At 28.3% G+C, this 23,684-nt stretch overlaps 2 protein-coding genes across 12 annotated transcripts in view; both read right to left on the bottom strand.

The window, feature by feature from the left end:
* Positions 1–23,684, bottom strand: part of LOC127279333 (neprilysin-1) — a 42,850-nt gene that overhangs the window by 9,902 nt on the left and 9,264 nt on the right. The window contains exons 1-9 of one of the 11 annotated variants that reach the window (XM_051301624.1): positions 16,772–17,309; positions 14,572–15,067; positions 13,234–13,432; positions 11,254–11,292; positions 4,929–5,174; positions 1,372–1,580; positions 1,019–1,198; positions 604–815; positions 61–277 (exon numbers count right to left, since the gene is read on the bottom strand). In XM_051301624.1, the coding sequence (XP_051157581.1) occupies positions 61–277; positions 604–815; positions 1,019–1,198; positions 1,372–1,580; positions 4,929–5,174; positions 11,254–11,292; positions 13,234–13,432; positions 14,572–14,715 (1,446 nt within the window). In that variant the 5' untranslated portion in view covers positions 14,716–15,067; positions 16,772–17,309. Of the gene's footprint in view, positions 1–60; positions 278–603; positions 816–1,018; positions 1,199–1,371; positions 1,581–4,928; positions 5,175–11,253; positions 11,293–13,233; positions 13,433–14,571; positions 15,068–16,771; positions 17,310–23,684 lie in introns of those variants that run through there. The other 10 variants (XM_051301625.1, XM_051301628.1, XM_051301632.1 and 7 more) reach the window with 10 other exon arrangements.
* Positions 21,887–23,684, bottom strand: part of LOC127279335 (odorant receptor 67a-like) — a 77,904-nt gene continuing 76,106 nt past the window's right edge. Inside the window, exons 7-9 of the mRNA XM_051301636.1 lie at positions 23,184–23,320; positions 22,308–22,440; positions 21,887–22,142 (exon numbers count right to left, since the gene is read on the bottom strand). Of these exons, the coding sequence (XP_051157593.1) occupies positions 22,092–22,142; positions 22,308–22,440; positions 23,184–23,320 (321 nt within the window). The 3' untranslated portion in view covers positions 21,887–22,091. The remainder of the gene's footprint in view (positions 22,143–22,307; positions 22,441–23,183; positions 23,321–23,684) is intronic.

Below are 23,684 nucleotides of genomic sequence, written 5' to 3'. Positions count from 1 at the left end.
TTGTAAATTTAAACTTAATTTTATATTCTTGTAAAAGCTAATATATATATATGATGTTACCTTGCTCTCGTGATTGAAATTTTCACGAATGAAAAGAGCTCCAACTGCCATGCCTAGCTTTTTATTTGTCCAATCAACGCACTGAGACCATCTTGCCCTTTCAGCGCGAATTCCAAGAAGAATTTTACGAAATTCTATTCTTCTCTGCTGATATTCATCTATCATATGAGGTGTTATTGACATCACAAATCGCCAAATTATATAATTATGCAATGTTCTGGAAATACAGGAAAAAACACCGCAACAAATTTTACCCTAAATCTGGATTAAATCTTATGGGTTTTAGCATTAGAGAAAATTACCCGCGCAACAAAAATAACACCAGCTTTTTTCTGTGAAAACATTTACAATTTTATGAATTTATTTCATAAAAAAAGGGGGGAAATATTAAAAATTCAATCTAAAATCAGAATAAATTTTTAAATAACAAAAAGTGAGTGACGTTCTTCAATAATGAATATATTTAATATTCGTTGAATTATTTCAAATGAATAATTTTATAAATATTTATGTTAGAAAATGAAATAAATGTTCACATTTTACCTGCGGTCGGTTTTTTCTACGATTTTTCCCATCTCAATAAAGTATGGCATGGCGTATGCGACGAGAGGCTCCTCATCAGTAATGGGTACAGAAATGAACTCTTCAAGATAAGTGCGCCACTTAACTTGAGGCACTTCATTTTGTAGTTCTCTCAAACTCAACTTCCGATACACAGACGAAGTATCATGGCGGTCTACTTCGGGAATTGAAGCCTAAAATCATTTCAACCTCAAATTAATCATATATATATATATTTTTTTTTTTTAAACAATTAAATTTCTTTCAACAAACATTCTAAATAAAAGAAGAAATTAAAACATTTTACATTAAATTAATTATATTAAGTTAAAATAAATTTTTAGAAAAAAATTAGCTATAATTTAATGAAATAAATGCTTATAAGATCACAACATACATCTGCCAAATCCTTTTCAAGGGCGATCACTCTTTTTAATTCATCATTTGCAGATTCTGAATTAGCTCCCAAATGAATTGCAATATTAGTCATGTATCGATGATAAGCTTCTAATTCTGCCTCACTATGTTCTTTTTGATAATAATCTCGACTTGGTAATGCCAATTGCATTTGATCCAACTAAAAGTGAAATAAAATTTTTTTCTATTGTAAAGTTTTTTTTTTTTTTTGGTGCAAAATATATATTTTCTGTTTTATTGATCATAATCAAACATTTTCGAATAGAAAAATTGATTATCAAAACTACCCATGTTCCTTTAGTCATCGACTAAGGTCTTACTTTGCCGGCGCACCTGGAGGATGTTCATCGAGGAATTCTTGTCATCAGGACCGACCCATTGCTCAAAAAGAACTCCTTCATTAAATTCTCCACGTAGTCGTCCTAATAAAACTTCAATCGGAAATGGAGGAGATTTCCATGATGTACCTTCAACAACAGGCCAACCACCAAGAGATTTTATGACTCGACGTAGGGGTACGTCTCCAAATTTTCGAATTTCAGCTGTAAACATTTTTTTTTTTTTTTTGGAAATATGATAAACATTAAAAATTGTCTAATACCAAAAACAATTATAATTTAAATTATATTTTAGGTAAAGCAGGTGTGAAATGAACTTTTAATTGAACTACATAATTTGAAATTGCTTAATTAATTCAATTTTTAGTACCAATTTCGATTTAATTTTATTTCTTTCTAAATCTATTTATTTTCACAGTTTTCTTAAAAGTCTCAAATTGAGACCAAAAATTGCATCAAATCTTTGCAACGTTTTGATGCACATAAGTTATATCAAAAAGAGATCGTTTTGTGTATCATTTTTAGAAATGATACACGAAACGGTCTCATTTTTTGATGCAAAAAATTTAATCAATTTATATCAATCATGGCCGAATTGAATCGACTCAAAATTGAACGAATTTTTTTCAGATATTTTGGTAATAGTACAATTGCGGAGACCATTGCACTATTTAATTTGAATATGAAAAAAAGAAAATCAATGACAATAAAATAATTTTGATAATTAAAAAGTGACAGCTTATAAACGTAACCTAAAATGCATGAGAAAAAATTTGTCGATAAAATCAATGTAGCCGAGCTTTTTAGAAGGTAGATGGCAGTTTTGCTTTTTATAAAAACGATTCAGAAAAAATTTAAAGAAAGAAAATAGATGAGTGCTGCCATCTACCTTCTAAAAAGCTCGGCTACATTGATTTTATCGACAAATTTTTTCTCATGCATTTTAGGTTATGTTTATAAGCTGTCACTTTTTAATTATCGAATTGCACATTGTCTTTGATTTTCTGTTATTTTCATTTTCAAATTAAATAGTGAAATGGTCTCCGCAATTGTACTATTACCAAAATATCTGAAAAAAATTCGTTCAATTTTGAGTCGATTCAATTCGGCCATGATTGATATAAATTGATTAAATTTTTTGCATCAAAAAATGAGACCGTTTCGTGTATCATTTCTAAAAATGATACACAAAACGATCTCTTTTTGATATAACTTATGTGCATCAAAACGTTGCAATAGAAAAAGAGACAACCAAGTTTACTGTGTTAAATTTTCGAGTTAGTATTAAGAATGAAATTGTATTCGCGCGACGTTCCACAGTTGGGGCCAAATAACATTAGTTGTCTCAAAACCCTCTAAGACCTACAATTTTTAACCGATTTCAATTTTTTTGAAAAATAATCTGTATAAAATTTGGAAGAGATATCTAGAGACGGATTTTTAAAAAATTTTATTAAACATTTAGAATAATTAAACAAAATACAATTTTTAAACATTTTTATGTAATTTTTTGAGAAAAAAAGTCTATTATGTCTAAAATCAAACGAATTTCATGTTGGAAGTTGAAAAAATAAAAAAAAGTTGTCAATATGTTAACAAAATTGTTATAAACAAATTGTTCACTTAGATAATAACTCTGACGGATTCTTCTAAAACGTGTTACTCGAAGGTTTTTAAGGTCGCTGATCACGAATACGATGTCAGATTTTCAAAATTCAAAATGGCGCATCCAATATGGCGGAAATTTTTTTAAAAATTCATTGGATTCGCTTGAAAATCGTTACTTAGGGGTTTTTGGGGTCGCTGATTACAAATTCGATGTCAGAGTTTCAAAATTCAAAATGGCGGATCCAATGTGGCGGAAAATTTTTTAAAAATTCATTGAATTTGCTTGAAAATCATTACACGGTGGTTTTTGGAGTTGCTGAATACGAATATTAAATCAGATTTTTAAAATTTTAAATGGCGGATCTAATATGGGGGACAAATTTTTACAAATTCATTGGATTAACTTAAAAATCATTACTCGGGGGTTTTTGGGGTCGCTGATTACGAATTCAATGTCAGATTTTCAAAATTCAAAATGGCGGATCCAATGTGGCGGAAAAATTTTTAAAAATTCATTGAATTTGCTTGAAAATCATTACTTGGGGGTTTTTTGGGTCGCTGATTACGAATTCGATGTCAGATTTTAAAAATTCAAAATGACATTGGGGACAAATGATATCAGTCATTTGTTTTATTTGTCGAGAGTGTATAATAGACTCTTTTTCTCAAAAAAACACATATAAATTTTAAAAAATTTTAATTTGTTTAAACATTCTAAATGTTTAACAATTTTTTTTAAAATTCGGCTCTAGAGATTTCTCAAATTTTATACAGATTATTAAAAAAAAAAAAATTGAAATCAATTATGAAAAATAATATTCAACGAAAAAGATGTTTATAAAAAATTTGTCGAATATAAATTTTATTTTATGTCATTTTAATTTTTTTAAGGAACAATAATAATAAAATTCGTTTTTCTCATATTCTTTTGATTTTAGCATTTCTCAGTGAGATCCCTTTGAGATGTGAGGAAAATGAGATCGGAAGTGTCTTGAAAGACATTCTGAAAGCAGCTTCCGACATTCTCTTATATTATAGTAGAGAAAGAGAAATTCTATATGCATTTGTGAATAACCGCGATGCTCAGAGAAATAATGGAAACACGGATTTTCCACTGGGTCACCTCTCAGCCTCTGTACTATACCTTTATAAAAACTTGTTTTTCTTTGAAAACTCAAATAAGGGTTTTGACGTTCTTTTGCGGTTCTTATTTCACTATATATCTTATTTATATTTCTCAAAGAAATTTATTAATGAACATACCTATCAAAAGATTTAATTTAAATTTTAATTAACAAATTCAATTTTCTTCAAATTTTTCTTTTTCATTTTTCCCTCAACTATTTATTAAAAGAAATAATAAATTTCAGTAAAAATTGACCTGAAATTTTTGAATTATGTCCTATTTTATGAACATATATCTGGAATATTTAACTTTTATGTCCCTCTGATATATATTTTTTTATTTTAAGAAGATTTTACCTAGTTTTTATTGAAGATATTAATTTTTAATACGAGCAATCATTTACAAAATGTTTGGTATAAATTTATTATGTAGATACAGAATTATTTCAATTATTTTTTAGACAAAGTATCAATACTGTACTGCGAAAAAAACAAATATGTTTTTTCTTATTGAAAAGTTAAAAATTTCAGAGATACGCCCTTATAAGATTAAATTCAAATACTTGTTGATTCTTGAAAAAATAAAAAATGCGCAAAAGAAAAACAACATAAAAATTGTTCATAATTTTTAAAACCAAATTTCATAAAATAGAATTTATATTTTTTATGAAATGAACGGATATGAATTTAAAACCGTTCTAAAGACAATTTTTTAATTTATAAAAATTTAACTTATTATTTAAAGTTTTTTTTAAATAGCCTTGCATCTGATTTTGGTTTTTGCTTTTTATTTTCGTCGTTACTTTTGTTTGTACCCACGGATGTCCATGCAGGACTTGTAGAACATCTTGGCCTTGATTGTTGCATCGTTGTCGTAACTATTAATTGGCTCTTCTAAAACTCTTTTAAGGATCACCTGAAGTTGATCGGCCATTACTTCGAATGTGCTAATAGAACTTTTAGATTCTGGAATTACGTGAAGACGATTCCATGCACCACAAGCGTATTGAAAAAAATCCTCACAAGGCGACGCTGTTTGGTTCATGGCTGCTAATAAACTTGCAGCTGGAAAAAAAACAAACAAAAATATTATAATGTTAATTGGAATTAAAAACAAATTAAATGGTGATAATAATTTTAAGTTTTTTTATTTTATTTTTTTAAAACTATTTTTATAGTTATTTAATTTCTAATATGCGACAAATAACAATTTTGTAAGAATATTTTCAATTTAAAGTCAATTAGTATTTTTTTCTTTCAATTGACTATTATTGAATCAAAAAACAATTAATCCGACTTGTTTTGGTAGATTGTAAAATAAAACGAACTGCGTTAACAAATAATTGCTCGTTTAGTTATCTCTCTAATTTTCCGCTTCGAAAGTTTTACTTCACTAAAATGCAAACGCAACTTTCATTACTAAATCCAAAATAAAAACATGAAAAGATAAAACTACAGTGACAAACAATTATTTGTTTTTTAATTATAAATGTGAAAAATAAAGTGGTTTAAATTGGACAATTTTAAAAATGAAATAATTTTTAAAATAAAAATTTCCAATATGCCATGCATTTGTTACCATTAAAAAAAATTTTTTTTTAATTTTTGGTGGAGTTGTTTATTATCACTAAAGTAATGATCTGAGGTGGAATCCACCATTTACTCGATTTTAATTCCGCATCCAATAAATTCAATTCAAAATGGCGGATCCAATATGGCGTAAATTTTTTTCAAAAATTAATTGAATTCGATTGAAACTTGTTACTTGGGGGTATTTAGTCTCGCTGAATACGAATCCAAAGTCAGGTTTTTGAAAATTCAAAATGGCAGAGCCTATATAACCGACAATATTTAAAATAAATACAATAATTTTTTTAAAAATTGTCGGCTATATTGGCTTTGTCATTTTGAATTTTCAAAAACTGACCTCGGATTCGTATTCAGCGAGTATAAAAACCCCAGGGTAATAAATTTCAAGCGAATTAAATCAATTTTTGAATATTTTTTGACATATTGGATCCGCCATTTTGAATTTTAAAAAACTGACCTCGGATTCGTATTCAGCGACTCCGAAAACCCCCGAGTAACAAGTTTCAATCGAATTCAATCAATTTTTCTATTATATTTGATCCGACATTTTGAATTTTTAAAAACGGTCCATATATTTTCATTTTGTAATACTTTAGCATTACTAGTGCTTACTTTAGAGATAATTTGAACATTTTTTGCTACTTTTTTAACGTTTTAATTATAAATTTTCAATTTTTCAGACATATAATGTGTCATATTTTGGCCGCCATTTTGATTTTTTTAAAAGGCCATGTTTTAAATGAAAAAGTACTTCAAGACGAACATTTTGAGACCTTAAACAATTGACCCAATACAATTATGTACAGAGCACTGATCTGCTTGACGTGGAACGTCCCATATGTAAAGAAGCTTCAAACTATATATCCGAGAAGAACCCAATAAGATGTTTTTAATAGACCCTGATGAGTTTCTTCGGGGATTTTAATTAATATCTTAACGAGTAAAATCCATTAAAGATGTATAACGAGTAGTTGTGAACCAGCACAAATTAATTGCAATTTCAGGACGGCAACGTAAAGCTAACAAGATTAAATCAAAGAACCATTCCCTTCATTTAAAAAAATGTTTCGAGCCCTATTGAAAAAAAACACGTATAATTATACGTATAATAATACGTATAATTGTACGTATAATTATACGTATAATTGTACGTATAATTATACGTATAATTATACGTATTATTATACGTATAATTATACGTATTATTATACGTATAATTATACGTATTATTATACGTATAATTATACGTATAATAAGACATACGAATTTGAAACAAGAATTATACGTATAATTATACGTATAATAATACGTATAATTAATTATACGTATAATAATACGTATAATAATACGTATAATAATACGTATAATTATACGTATTATTATACGTATAATTATAATTCTATTAAAAATAGAATAATAGAATAGAATAGATTAATTAGTAGCAAAATTGCGCTGAAAATTTTTAGAAATTTTAAAATGCAAATTAAATTTCACGAAAAAAAATATCGTCGAATGTCAATTCAAGCAGTCACCCATCCAAGTACTAACCGCGTCCAACGTTGCTTAACTTCTGTGATCTGATGAGAACTTGTTCCTTCGCCTTGGTGTTTCCGCTGTCTTGTTTTGATTAATAACTTTGTCGTATAAGTATCACTAAAAGTGAGGTTAGGTGCGATACAATACTTATACGACAAAGTTATTAATCAAGACAAGACAGCGGAAACACCAAGGCGAAGGAACAAGTTCTCATCAGATCACGGAAGTTAAGCAACGTTGGACGCGGTTAGTACTTGGATGGGTGACTGCTTGAATTGACATTCGACGATATTTTTTTTCGTGAAATTTAATTTGCATTTTAAAATTTCTAAAAATTTTCAGCGCAATTTTGCTACTAATTAATCTATTCTATTCTATTATTCTATTTTTAATAGAATTATAATTATACGTATAATAATACGTATAATTATACGTATTATTATACGTATTATTATACGTATAATTAATTATACGTATTCTTATACGTATAATTCTTGTTTCAAATTCGTATGTCTTATTATACGTATAATTATACGTACAATTATACGTATAATTATACGTACAATTATACGTATAATTATACGTATTATTATACGTACAATTATACGTGTTTTTTTTCAATAGGGAGAATAAAAAAGTTAAAGCAATAAATAAGCTTTACTCGTGTAGCATATCAAATTTTTCTTACTTAGCAGCAGTAGACAAGCAAAGGTCTTAGTACACGTTTAATATTAAAAAATAAATAAGCAATTTAGAAAGACAGAACTAAAATGTTATATATGTATATAGTCGTATAAAACATAAGGTAAAATTAATTTTAATTCAAAAATGTCTGTCTTTATTAAATGTTGAATTCATTTTCAATTAATATTGCAACAGTTTTTAAATCATTAAATGAAAAACTATTACCCAACACATAAAAAATTATATGAACAAGAAAAGAAGATACTATCTGAAGTAGGTCAGTCGACAAGGTTGGGTAGTTAAATGTTCGCATGGGACAGGCGGACAGCAGCTAAATTATTTTGTAAACATAAAGGCGCTTGTATACCTCACCGATCCCGAGTATACTTCTGTCGTGTACCATTGGAGTAAAAGAGACAAAAAGATATTTCCGTCTCTTTTACTCCAATGATACACGACGCAAGTATACTCGGGATGGGTGAGGTATACAAGCGCCTTAAGGGACTCTGTTTAAGATTATTTTGTTCATCGAGATATTTCCAGTTCAAGATATGACGTCAGAGGCCTGGAGGAACAACAAACAGACGACACAATGTTATTCTTATGGGGAAGAAAATTAGTTTCCACTTTCATCAATTTTATTATTTTAAACATGGAAAACGCTTGTTGACATATAAAAAAAATAAAATGTGTGTTGATAATTAATTTTGTTATATATTTGATTCAATTGCATTTATAGATTCTCTGAATTCGTGATAAAATATAAATTTTGAGGTTAGGGGTGTTTGTTTACTAATCACATTTTACATTTTAACAACATATTATTAATTTTAATTTTATTAGATGTCAACAAGCGTTTTCCATGTTTAAAGTATGAATAAAATTGATGAAAGTGGAAACTAATTTTCTTCCCCATAAGAATAACATTGTGTCGTCTGTTTGTTGTCCCTCCAGGCCTCTGACGTCACACCTAGAATCAACTCTGACGTCACAAGTGACAGAGCCTAATTACCTTTTGTCTTCTTATTCATAACAAACGTTTTTTTTCATATGTTGACTTTGAATGAAATAGTTTTTTATTTGATGATTTAAAAAGTGTTGTAATTAATTGAAAATGTATTCAAGAATTAATGAAGACCGATATGTGACCCTAGATGCAAATTGGTTTCATGGTAAAACAGTAGAAGTAACATAAGTGTAAGTTAAACTGAATTTTTTAGGTTATGTTTTTAAATTATCGAAATACTTAATTTTGTGATAATATGTTATAAAATTATGGAATTTTTTTTTAATTATTTAAAGAAAAACATTGCAGGTAACACAAACCGCGAAAAGTTTGCAAACTATCTGCAGTAAACTTTCAGCAAACTGTTGTGCAAATAGTATATAGAAATTCTGACGTAATTATTGTTGTTTAATTACAATATGTGAAACACGTATTTAATGAAAATTAATCCACTAATATATTATATATTCCACCTTTCGAAAGGCAAACCCAAAATTATTAATAAAATTGTAGAATCGTTCCTAAAGTGTATCAATTAAGTTGATACACTTTAGGAACGCACAACGGGACAAAAAGTTCTTTTTTCGTTCAATAAAGTCTACAGACATAAAATATTGACCAATTTTCAAATTTCAAGTTTTGATCGAAAGGTTACAAAATTCTTTACAAGACTGTGGGCGTAGTTTATTTTTTAAAATAATTATTGTCATTGTTTATGTTTTGCAATAAAGTGAAAAATAAAGAAATTTAAAAAAAAGTTTCTTATTTCGTATTTAAATGATTGATAAGTGATCAAAAATGCTTAGAATCATTAAAGATACTCTTCAGCAATAAAAATATTACATTTTAAATGTTTTCAATAATTATAAAACGATTGTTATAAACAAATTGGCAAAAATCATGGAGTATAGTCATTCGCTTTGCTTCAATTTGCCTAGAAATTTGTTATTCGGAGGTTTTCGAGGTCGCTGATTACGAATACGATGTCCATTTTCAAAATCGCGGATCCAATATGGCGGACGACTTTTTTAAAAATGTATTAATTTCGCTTGAAACTTGTTACTCGGAGGTTTTCGGAGTCGCTGATGACGAATATAACGCCAGATTTTCAAATTTCAAAATGGCGGATCCAATATAGCGGACGATTTAAAAAAAAATCAATTAAATCCCCTTAAACTCGTTACTTAGGGGTTTTCGGCGTCGCTAATTACGAATATGACGCAAGTTATAAAAAATTTTAATTGGAGAATCCAATAAAATAAAATTAATGATCTTTATAACCTTGACAAGAATAAAAAAAAGTACACACATAGAAGTGCCTGTTTGAAAAAAAATAAAGTCGAAGTCTCAAATCACGCGAATTTAAAGGGTACGATTATATTATACACCTTGAAATTAAACGAAACCCCGCGTAACGAGTTTCAGTCGATTTAATTGATTTTAAAAAAAAGTTGTCCGCCATATTGGATCCGCCATTTTGAATTTTGAAAATCTGGCGTTATATTCGTCATCAGCGACCCCGGAAACCTTCGAGTAACAAGTTTCAAGCGAATTGGGTAAATTTTTAAAAAAGACGTCCGCCATATTGAATCAGCAATTTTGAATTTTTGAAAATGGACATCGTATTCGTGATCAGCGACCTCGAAAGCCCTCGAGTAACAATTTTCAGGCAAATTGAAGCAAAGCGAATGACTATACTCCATGACTTTTGCCAGTTTGTTTATAACAATCGTTTTATAATTATTGAAAACATTAAAAATGTAATATTTTTATTGCTAAAGAGTCTCTTTAATGATTTTAAGCATTTTTGATCACTTATCAATCATTTAAATACGAAATAAGAAACTTTTTTTTAATTTCTTTATTTGTCACTTTATTGCAAAACAGAAACAAGAACAATAATTATTTTAAAAAATACTGCGAAAACAGTCTTGTAGAGAATTTTGTATCCTATCCTTCAAAACTTGAAATTTGAAAAGTAGTCAAGATGTGAAGGCTGTAGACTTTTTTGAACAAAAAAAGAGCGTTTTGTCCCACTGTGAAATGGTTCTACAATTTTATTATTAATTTTGGGTTTGCCTTTAAAAAGGTGGAATATAATATATATATGTATATTAGTGTACCATTCCTACTTAACAAAGTATAACATGTTGTACCATCAACTTTCTTACAAAATTGTTTAAAATCATACAAAAATTAATATTTAAAAATGCCATTAAAAAGTGTAATTAAAAATAAAATAAAAGAACAAATTAGACAGGGAAAAAAATTGCTTATAAAAATATAAGTAGTTATATTATAATAATACTACAGATAATATGGAGTTACCTGTTCGAACACATTCTTCTGTTAAACAAAGGTTTGGATCTGTAAAATTTTCAATACGTGTTAATAGTAAGTTAATAGTTATATATCTGTACTTATTTCTAAACAAATGATAACGAATAACATATGTATAATAATAATAATTTATCGTGTTATATAAATTATGAAAAAAATTATTATCTGCATATTTATAAAGGTTCGGTAAAAGACACGTTTTAGGATTTGGCGCCGAAAGATATTTTGCCTTTATTCAATATTGTAAACTGTTATTTTATTGCAACAATTTAACTTTTATGCTCTCTTATACAGTGAAATTCCACTGATTCAGATTAAGAGAGTAAGTGATAAAATATTTGATTTAAATATTTTATAATACACACAAATGCATGTAACATATTATTAAGAAAATATTTTGACTGTTCATAAAGAATATAACATTTTTGCTCGTATTTTTGTTTAAGAGTAGATATTTTAATAAGAAAATATATAAAAATCTTACTCATATCATTAATGTTAATTGAAAGATCTTAATCAATAATAACACAAGCCTATGAATTTTTGAATCGCTGAATCTGAATCTATAGGAATAAAAAGTAGTGCTAGTGATTTGTTATATAAAATTACCCAGATGAAAATATTTACGTGGAATAAAATAAAACCTTTTATTATTCCTAAATGGTTACATATATGTAAGTAAAAATAAACGTCATTTCTGAATTTTGAGACCCCATATAATGATCTCAGGACTTTTTTCTGCACATAATACTATATGTATGTATATTAAGAAATTATAAAAAGTTCCTATTTTTTTGCGTAGAATTCCACATGGAAATGTTTGTGAACATTTTCACCTGGGTAAAATTTAAAAATAATTGATATATTATATCAGAATTAATCAGATTCATTTGGAATTTGATTTTATTTATTGGGTAAATTATGTCGCTCACTTTAAATTATCAAATTAAAAATAATTACAAATACAGAGGTAGACCGAGAGAAACCGCAAAACCAGTGACGTAATTAAAAACTTTATTGAATATTGCTCTTTACAATCACAATTCCGACGAGCAGTCAAATTTGCAAAGGAATTAAGTAGATTAATTAAGGACGTTTACCACGGAAATGCAGATCTCTATAGAAAAAAATAATTAATTAACATTTAAATAATTAAAATAATATTATTAATTGTACTTTCTGAAAGATATGAGATATCAATTTTTAAGAAAAATATTTAAAACCTACAAAATTTTTTTGTTTATACAATTTACATAAGATAACATTCTTTTTTGTTATATTTCTATACAGAATTTTTTAACTAATAATTTTGCAGAAGAGTTAAAGGTCATGTTCTTTATTTAAAAAATTTTTTTTAATATTTTAAGAATTTTTTTATGTCAAAAACATTGATGTTTAATAAAATAAGAATTAAAAAGTATCAATTTTTTAAATAATCTATTTATAAATTAATGTTGATTTTCAGTTTTTAAATATATGTAATATTTATAATATATGTAACATATTTTGAAAATTTTGAAAAAAAGAAGTTGTAATCAAGTGAAAAGAAATGTCAAGAAATTTGGAATGCAAATATCTTGAAAAATAATAAAAATATCTAATTCATAATTGGTATAGTTATTTAAGACCTATAATTTTACTTATAAACAAAAGATAAGAAAAATCTAGGACATGACCTTTAACTCTTCTGCAAAATTATTAGTTCTAACCATTACGGACGAAGGAGTAGGCCACAGAGTGGGGGAACTGGCCGGGACGAAATATTCATCATTGAAAACTGCGAAATTCTCATAGACGGGTACAGTCTATTATTAAATTTAGAATAATAATATTATTTCAATAACCTTTATTGCATTAACTATATCCTATTAAAAAATCCCATGTGGGTTCTCATGTGAGAACCTACACATAGGATTTTTCAATAGGGTATTTAATTTAATATAAGAAAATAATATATGAAAAGCTTACGTGTTTCCTGATTACATTCTCGCGTTAGAATGAGAAGAAAAAGAGTGAATGATGTGATTACAAGTAAAATTATTGCTAGAACAACAAGTAGTTGTTGCCTATTTTTTGATCCTCTATGTCGTCGTTGAATTGAAGCAGCTCTACTAATACTTGGATGACGTAAAATACTTGTTGTTGCACCGCGAGGACCATGTGTCACCTGTAAACATGCAGAAAACCATAAAAACGTAGTTTATAAGTACAAATATTCTTGTTTATAATCAAGAGGAATTCCCGTATGTTAAAATAAACCGAAATTGAATGTAATGGAGTTGGAAAATAAGAAAAGAAGAGAAGAATATAATTAAAAAGAAGTCTGGAAAAGATTGATGAAAATAAAAAATGGTATAGAAGAGAAAGCTAAAGTGGAAGATATATTCAATTTTTAATGGGGTTTATTTAGAGGGAGTAAATATCTATTATTATTAATTATAATTATATTACTAAACAAATGCAGATTTTTATTTCTAAACTAACTAAAAAATAGTATACATTTTCCAAGTTTAAAATGACGGATATAATTAGAATATAAACCGAATAGAGTTCGAATCCAGAATCGATGATAGAGACAGAGGTCAAATTTTCATAAAATTCTTCTATTTAAACTTTCTGATTGATACTGGTTTGTCTTAAGATATAGTACCAGAAAGTCGTAAGGTATCTACAATCCTTAAAGTGCTTAAGTTAGTTCTTAGATAAGATTCGATCACCGTAGGTTTCAAATGAAAATTAAATCTGTACTTTGTATATTATACGTAAAACCGATTGGGCTGGATTGACACCAGAATCAAAAACCACATTTGATATGTGTAGGGTAGTTACTACAAAAAACCAAGTTTCATATGAATTCCGGATTGGGTTGCACATTACGCATATAAAGTTTTTGTTTTTATTAAATTTTTCAACTGTGGATCTCTTTGTTCTAATATTTTCAGAAACTTTAGTCACAATAGGGAAAACTTTTGATAATTTTAAGTAATCCTTTTGAGAAATTCTGACCCCATTCAGATTTTCTAATAAAGTCTAATTATTTTAACAAATACTTTGCACCTCACTGCGTTTCCTTATCATATTTTAGAATTTTTTACAAAATTCCAGCTCAATCCATTCTGTATTTTACAAAAAAAAAAAATAAAATCGTGGTCCTTACAATCATATGCGCTTAACCAGATTTATAACGGAATCAAAGACCGTCCTGGCTGTCGGATGTAACTGCTATTTTTTTTCATCGTGATGCTATCTGGATTATATCCGACAATTTAACCGGGGTTTAAAGAATTAATAATGCAAAAAAATTACCTGTAAAGATGCTTCAGTAGCCAAAACATCATGACTTCCGCTCATCAAAAGTTCTTCCTGAACTGTCATTATTGCTGGACTCATGTATCCTTCGTTTTTTTCTCTATTCGTTCTTATATATCCGTTATTAGTATCCGACATCATTTTCAATTTCACTAAGAAGTCTTCTTATTCTTCTTCTACACACGTGACAATCTTTTATCATGACATAATGCACTTATTGTCAAATGTTAAGATGTAACATTTTTGTTTTGAAATTTTCTCCCTTTTATCCTTGTAACTTCTTCAAATACACAGCTTCTGAATCTTTTAACAATACCACATTCTGTTATAAAAGGGGAAAATATATTTCAACCTCCGAGGGTGAAAATACAACTATACTGACTGACCACCGTAATCTCTTAAGATCCACGTGCTTGACGGCCGAGCGATTACACATACGGGAACCTTCACAATATACAAGGGGAAGTTTACTCGATTTCCTAAAGGGGATCTGCTGGAAGATAAAACTCTTGCTTATCTCAAATAAAATGTAAAAAATAAAAAAAAATAAAAAAACAGAGATGTAAAAAATATATGCAATCAAACTATTTTTGTCAGAAATATAACTAGAGCGGAGAAAATATGAATTTTTTTATTCGATTTGTATAAAATCTGTCAGTCTAGGAAGAGTTCAAAAGTCAAAACTAAATATATATAAAGCTATCAGTTTTCCTATGTTTCTCTATCTTTTTTTTCTACACTGTGATTAGATTTTTATGTTCTTTATTACACTTTTCAATGAACTTTATATATTTATTATTACGGTTCTTTTATTTTTCAATTTATTATGTTTATATTACTTTTTATATTACTGAACTTAATAATATTAATAGGTAACTTAAAAGAGAAAATTCTTTAATTTGTAATACATTTTAGAAATAACTATTTTTTAAAATGATAAAAATAATATACCAATAATTTTCGACGGTACTGTAGGTATATGTAAGCAATGATACTAAAATTATATTGATAATGTATCTTTTTACTTAGAATGGCAGATGAGATGTAGGAATTATTATTAATATAATTTTTTTTATAAGTTTGACTTCCTGTTTACGCATTTCTTGCTTTCTAAGGCAATTTCATTTTTACCGCTTGATTTATTATTTTTAAACGAATTTCCTCTCCATCACTGGTTTAATTTTTAATTTCATTTCAATTTTTATCAACAAAATTATATTTTAATATAATTCTTTATTTTTTTCTCATTAAAATTATTATTTTATTACTATGTTTGGAAATTTTAAATAATATATTAAAAGATTAATTATTTTACTTTTTTATTACCATATAATATTTTTATTACAAAATCCTTTAATTAACTTTTTTAATTAACTTTTCATTTATTGATCTTATATTAGCTTCAATTAAAATGATATGCTTCTCGATGGTTAAATACATACTTTTTAGTTTTAATTATAGAAGTTTTTATTATAATTATTGTTTTTTTTTCTTCACTGAATTTATAAAACTTAAAATATTTAAAAAATTGTATTGAAATTAATTTACTTATAAATTTATTATTTATTTTAAATTTCAATTAGACTTATTTAAATTTTTCTAAAAATTGTTAATTTTTTTTTCAATTTAGAAAATTGCTTTTAAATTGATTATTAAGAGTCCATTTTCACCGTGTGGATAAATTTAATCTTTCTTTAAAGGCAGTAAATATATTCTGCGTCTGCGCAGAATGTTTGTATACAGCCTCTGCGCAGACGCAGAATATATCTACTGCCTTTAACCTCTCGGAAGATTAAATTTATCCACACAGTGAAAACAAACTCAAATTAGTTTTAAATAATTGAAATTTCTGTGTTCGCTTTATAATGTTACCTTTCATTTATTCCGTGATATTTATTATCGTAATTAAATTTCCATTTTAACTGTACCTCTATTGTTATACCTCAATTTAATTTTTTTTTTACTTTTATCTGTTAATTTTAATTCTGTCAACGTTTTATATTTTAATTAACTATATTGAATTTTTAATTTAATTACATCATGCAACCGTATTTTAATTTATTTATAATATATATGTTTATGTTGTGTACATTGATTCATGTGAATTTTAATTGAAAATAAAAGAACGAGTTAATTGATCATGGACCGTTTGTTTTAAAATGTTAACAATCCTTGATCATCAAATCGTTTTAAATACTTCGTCTTCAAATCAACCCTTTTGAAGCTGATAAAATACAATATAGTTCATTGACCGAAGACTTATTTAAGCTGCACACCCTTTTACACCGTTAATATACGAACATGGTCCAGTGATCAAAAAAGACTAACACAGAATCCCTTAACGAGAAAAAAACTAATTAACAAACTTTGAAAGAAAATAGATATTTTTCTCAATATGTCCTTACACTCCACTTTTAGATAAATTTCTTTTTTTTTAGATTAATTAATGTTTAAATTATATTATTCTTTTTATTACATAAATTTATTGACAATGGAGTGTTTATTTGTTATTGTTTTGAATTGGCTGTTTATGATATATTGCGCGAGTTTGTTTACGTGTGTGATAATAATGGGTTGCCGGTAGCGGCAGCGCAGCGGTTGGTGCCGGACTGAAGTGGAGATCACAAGACGCCGCAAAAGCACAAAACAACAGAAGCAGTAACAGCAGCAGCACACGTTGTCGAGAGTTTTCTATCATGTCACCTCCACCTCAATCTACTACCACCAGCAGCATCCTCATCACGATATCAACATCAGGGTGTATAGCACACTTTTCCTTCTTTCTCCCCCATGCAATACTTTCAGGTCGATAACACGCATGCGCTTAGGGGGGATGAAATTCCTGTTCGGTAAATTTGGAGCATTTTCCTTTCCTCTTTCAACGGTGAGTGAAGAGTCCATATACGCTTTGGATTTTTCTATATAGATAATACTTTTTTTTACATACAAAATATACAATCGCAATGAAACCGAGGGTTTCCGTACACATAAACCTAATGAGACAAAAGTTTTGAACGTTCAAATGAACGAATTTTTTTTTGCAATTTCTTTAAGTATTAATTTTATTACAAAATATTTGTTTTAATTATCTAAAAAGAAGTTATTAATTTAATAATTGTTTAATTTATTGTTTTATTTTACATTGTCATCATAATTTTTAATAATTTATAGATTAAAAAATAAAAAATTTCGTTCATTTGAACGTTCAGAACTTTTGGCTCATTAAACCAATGGAAATACTTTTTACTTGTATTATATTTGTTCGACACAGCAAAAATCCCAAAATTTGAGGGGGTCAAAGTGTGAGGGCCGATGGGGAGGATACACGTGATTTTGAAAAATCAATTCCAATTTTTCTAAATTTTTTCCTGTAATGTACGCGTGAAAACACGCTTGAATTTGTAAATAAATTCAAAATAAAATACAAGTTTTATTTGAATTTTACTTGCATTTTGTGTAGAGGTCTTCCGCTTCTATCATTTATTTATTTTCAATTTTTTGAGATTTTTAGAATTACAGCAAAAAATTTCATATATATGATAAAAAAATGTCAAAATTGCAAATTACAAAAATTTGCAAAACATTATTTAAAAAGATAAATGAAAGAAAGTTTAGTTGTGGATGTCTTTTTCCCATCATTTATTCGTAAATAATCACGTTCATTATATTTTTGTGGTAATTTACACGTAAAAATACATAAATATGAAAGTTGGAGCCATTTTGGTCAGAAAGTATGAGCACCGAAGAGGGATACACGTGATTCGAAAAAGTTTTTAAGATTTGTCAATTATATATTTTTCCTGTGGTTTATACCTAAAAATAAGTAAGTGTGCAAAATTTAGGCCCACTAGGTAGAAAACTGTGCGAACGGAAGGGGATACACCTCTTTTTTGCTTAATTTTTAACCCCTTAACTGTCGATGTCCTATATATACACTGAGAGAAGTTAAACACAGATTTCGTACTAAACACACGTTCAGATAGTGTACCTAACCTTTCGAGCAACATCGGTTCTAAATTGTATCGCAGCTGGGCTTTTTGGTGGACAGATACTGTACTAAATCGTTTGTCCCACAAGTTAGGTCAGAATCAGCACAGAAAATTAAAAGGCATTAAAATAAGCTGCAACGCTTCTTATTTTAATCCAATTTTTCTTATTTTAATCCATTTTGGTATTAAAATAAGCAAAATTGGATTAAAATAAGAAGCGTTGCAGCTTATTTTAATGCCTTTTAATTTTCTGTGAGTACTCTATTGGCGCTGCTGCTGTTCGATTTTAGTACTGCGTCTGCACATAATTGTGGTACAATATCTGTCCCTCAAAAAATGCAGATGTTGCGTTAAACTTCTCTCAGTGTATGTATGTCCAAAAAAAGTCGTGCCACCTTTGTGATTTTGGACATATATGTCCACATTAGAAAAAAATACTAAACATAATTAGAATTGAGTGTCAATGTGTATACTAAGGTTTTCGGGGTCGCTGAATCCAAATTTGAGGTCAGATTTAGATTCAGCGACCCAAAAATCCCCCAAGGGCCGAATTTTAAACGAATCGAATCAATTTTAAATTTTTTCCGCTTTATTAAGTGTCCATATTGGGTCCGCCATTTAAAATTTTTAAAATCTGACATCAAATTTGGATTTAGCAACCCAAAAAACCCCCAAGTACCAAATTTTGAACGAATCGAATCAATTTTTCCGACATATTGGGTTGCCATATTGGGTCCGCCATTTTGAATTTTTAAAATCTGACCTCAAATTCGGATTCAGCGACCCCAAAAACCTTTAATATGATGATATAAAATTTTTTTGGAAACTTTTTTTTGGACCGTTTTGGGCCCACAAACGATATATCTACTCGACTGCGAAGGGGTTAATAATGTCGAGTTTTACCATAAAATAATGAAGTAAATCAATTTTAATCAGGTTCGCTATATTTTTCTTGTAATACCCGAGGAAGGTTCTAATACTGGAACAGTGTCGGACTGATGTCGGATTTTGACATACCAATGTCGTATCGACACTGATATTCGGTACTGGTTCGGTATCGAAAGAATGTTGGATTGTAAGATCAGACCTGTACTGTTTTCCGATACCCTTCCAATGCTGGAATTCGACATTGGTCCGATACTGAAATTCATCCTCGATCCAATGTTCCATTATTCAATTAAAAAAATCAAAAAATAATAAAAATTAAATAAATTTATGGGATTTATTACATGTAACTTAGTGTTAGTTTTTATTTTCTGTAGATTATATCGTTCCGACATGAATTACATAACAGAAAAAGTACAAAAGTCTCCAGTACAAAAACAGTACTGGAGAACCGACATGAAATTAATACTGGTCCGATATCATTTTAGTATTGGTAATGCAATATCCGATTTTTAGAAAAATCCAGTATCGTCCCAACACCAGTAAAATGACCGAAAAATAGAACTGGATTTAAGACAAGAATTCAGTATCGATCCGACATCAGCTACATAACCGAAAAACAGTACTGGATTTTCTAAACTCAACTCGTGATCGCTAAAGTTTTATTTTTTTAGTAAAACAGTGGTGTAAAATATTTCCATCACTTTTATTGATGATTGGAGTCGATATTGCCACGTCTACTTCGTGTATACGCGTGGCCGAACATAAAAGTTGGATAGTACTCGAGGCCGCGAGGTGTATTTTAATCGAATCTAGAGTAGAATCATTTTTTTGGGTAGAAGCCATTTCGACGTCAAATTACATCAAAAATCGATGCCTGACGAAAGGAATCTCCGAGGGAACCCCGTACGAAAAGTGGCATGGACAACGACCAAACATATCTCATCTGCAAATCTTCGTCAACAAAGTGTTCCGAAAGATAGAAAAATTATTTTATCTATCTATCTTAAATCATCATGATTCATTGTCATCAATCGACGAGGAGAACGAACCACCATTCCTAGGTTTCAAGGACCAACCGGACAAAAATGACAGATCAACTCCTGTAACTCCTAGTATGGTCAACAGGATGCTGATTCCAGTATCGATGATGAACATCAGTTGGAATACATTTTGGTTGCAATAATTCCAAGAAACAAACAATTCCCGAAAATCGATTGGACTCCGAGGGAGACGAATTTTATTATGCAAATCTTGAAACTATATAGTGCGTCAAAAATTTCCTTAAAAGAAGCTAAAAATGGTCCCGATCGTGATGAATGGTTGGAAGCCATATCTGAAAAATTGAGGAGTATCATTAAGCCAATTTTAATGATCGGCACGGAAAACAATACTGGGAGACTGCGAAAAGAAAATTACGGTATCTAAAAGGGAATTTCAATATAAAATTACTGTTTTGTAGAGACAAAAAGAAATTTCTTGGTTTCGCAGACGCTGATTGGGAAATGATAGCAATGATCGTGGATTATACTCCGGTTATTATTTCATTTTATTCGGAGCAGCTATATCTTGGTAATCCAGTATCGGATTTTCTACAAAAGTTCAGTATTGATCCGACATCAATTACATAACAGAAAAACAGCACTGGAGAACCGACATGAAATTGTTACTGGTCCGATATCAATTTTGTACTGTAAATCTAGTATCGGATTTCCATTATGAATCCAGTATACAGGTTCAATAATGGTTCCTTAATGGACAACTGATACTGGATTTTGGTGTCGATTTAGTGTCGGTCCTACTTAATTTCCAATGTTAATCCAGTACTAATATTCGGTACTGGATTTCGATATCGGTTTGGTGTCGGTCCGACTATTTTCACATGTAGATCTACGCGTAAAAATTCGTAAGTGAGCAAAATGTGAGCCCTGTAGGTCAAAAATTGTGGAAGCTTCTTTGTAAAAAAAAATTTAGAAAATTGTTCCTCATTTGTTACGTATACGGAAACCTCGATTTTATTTTATGAAAATTTATTTTTTAAAAAAAATAGATGAAACTCAATTTTATTTCAATTTGCAATAATTTTATTATATTTCAATCATAAAAATACATTGAAAACTGAATTTTATCTTTCTAGGTCGAAAAATTGTAAAACATTGTGTGGTGTGTATGATTGTTGATTGTGATTGGTTATGTTTTGTACGAGGAGCAAATAACTTGTAAATTAAGGTTTTCCTGAATTATCATGAATTACTTTGAATTATCTCGAATTTTAATAAATTATCCTAAATGAAATTGAAGTATCCTGAATTATTTGATATACTGTGAATTATTTTGAAGTATGAAGTAGTTGTACACCAAATTTTTTAGTTATTTACCCATCGGTTTTGTATAAAAGGAAAATTTATATAACATGATAGTTTTACAAATCTTTTAATATTATAACATTTATACAGATTGTGATTCTTAAGTTTATTTAAGTGTTAAAATGTAAATTTTTAATAAACGGAAATAAATAATAAACACAGACCAATAAAAAAATCTTTTGCTCGAATAACCTCTCCTTAATCATTTTAAAGTGTTGAAGATTATATTTTTATATCATCCAATGGTTTTACTGAAGTTTATTATTATTTTTATAATTCATCGTTGAGAATTCAAAACATTCAAATAAGAAAATATTGTTTTCATAATCTGAAATCAAAAAATGAAAAACTATGTAAATTTTTGAAAATGTAAAAATTTGAACATGAATACCCAAGTTGCACTTTTGTAGATATATTTAGGATCAATTTGGACTAAATTCTAGTTTTAAAAGTGCAGCTTAGGAACAAAATTTATTATATATGTACTGCTTACCGTGGTAAAAAAATCGAAAGATAAAACAAATGTTTTACCTACACATAAACTACAGTTACTGTAACTTCGATTTAGCATTATGCATATTAATTTTTTTATTTCTGGCGACGAGTCAACCCATTCAAAATCATATCTTTAACAATACCAATATAAGTATTATTAAACAAAGTAACATAGAAATGTTTTTATTTTTAATCAAAAATAGTTATTAAATTCATAAAATATGTGATAATTTCTATATAATTATTTTTATAGACAAATTCAACTGTCAATAGCTAGTAAACGTCAAAATTCTAAAATCTTTAGTCCGCTAACGCTAAATAGCGCCAGTGTACATACTTTTAAGCCTTGCTACACATGTGCAGTAAAGTAATGTTCTACGCCTTCTTTACAGGCATGTTAAGCTTTAAAAGATGATACAAATGATTTTTTTTGGCGATTAGAAAAACTTTATTTTACTTCAAGACCACCATGTAGTATGTTCTTATTCCCTAAAAAAAAATTCCCATATTCGTTCCTATGTGGTAAATCATATGGGATCCCATACAAAATCGTATACGTATTTAGAATAGGAATTTAAATAAGAAAAAATGTAATTGTAAGCTAGAATAAAACCAGTTTTCCTAGCCTCATGTGACATAGGACTCTTAAGGGTCCCAACATATATTAAGAATAGAAAAGTCTTCATTATTTAACTGTGTCTATACTGGGCAGATCTTTTATTTTACTCTTAAACTGTTTCAAAACTGCAAACTTTAATTGTGAATAGATACGATAACTGTTTATCCAAATAAATCTAATAAATTAATTTGTTTAGTGTTGTTTATTATTAAACTCGTTATAGAGTGATGTTTTAGATAATTATTTTTAACTTACATATAATTATTTAGATTACTACTGTGATTGTTTACCAATTCTCCAACGAAACACAACAAAAATAAGTGAAACACTTGACCAAACCCAGTAATACATTCTTTTAAAACAAAACGAACGTCATGCAGTTTTAAGATAACCTACAAAACACATTTAAGGTCATGTGATTGTTATGCGATTTCACATGTAAATATTTGCCGCAGGTTTTTCGTAAAATACTTGACAGATTAAACGAAAATTTTGTGGAGAACTTAAAAATAGTATAAGGATTCATTGTCATGTGCCAGAGTATATTAACATTTTGTCAAAAAATTGCACGTTTGTGGACTAAAATAAAAGACCCTGTTGGAAGTAAAGAGATAGAAAACTTATCCCTTTTTATATTTTTTTTATCTCTGAGATAGAAAGTAATAGAAAAATTGTATAACTTTTAATCTTTGGTCTATAATCTTCTATTGCTTTCTATCTCTATTCTAATCAACATGATGTTTTTCGCTTTTAATA

This window comes from Leptopilina boulardi, unplaced genomic scaffold, assembly GCF_019393585.1.
Source record: "Leptopilina boulardi isolate dan_hultmark-lab unplaced genomic scaffold, ZJU_Lbou_2.1 LbouV2_216, whole genome shotgun sequence".
In the NCBI taxonomy this organism is placed as follows: Eukaryota; Metazoa; Arthropoda; class Insecta; order Hymenoptera; family Figitidae; genus Leptopilina; species Leptopilina boulardi.
The sequence above is the reverse complement of the archived record's forward strand: the minus strand, read 5'-3'. Positions and strand labels throughout refer to the sequence as shown.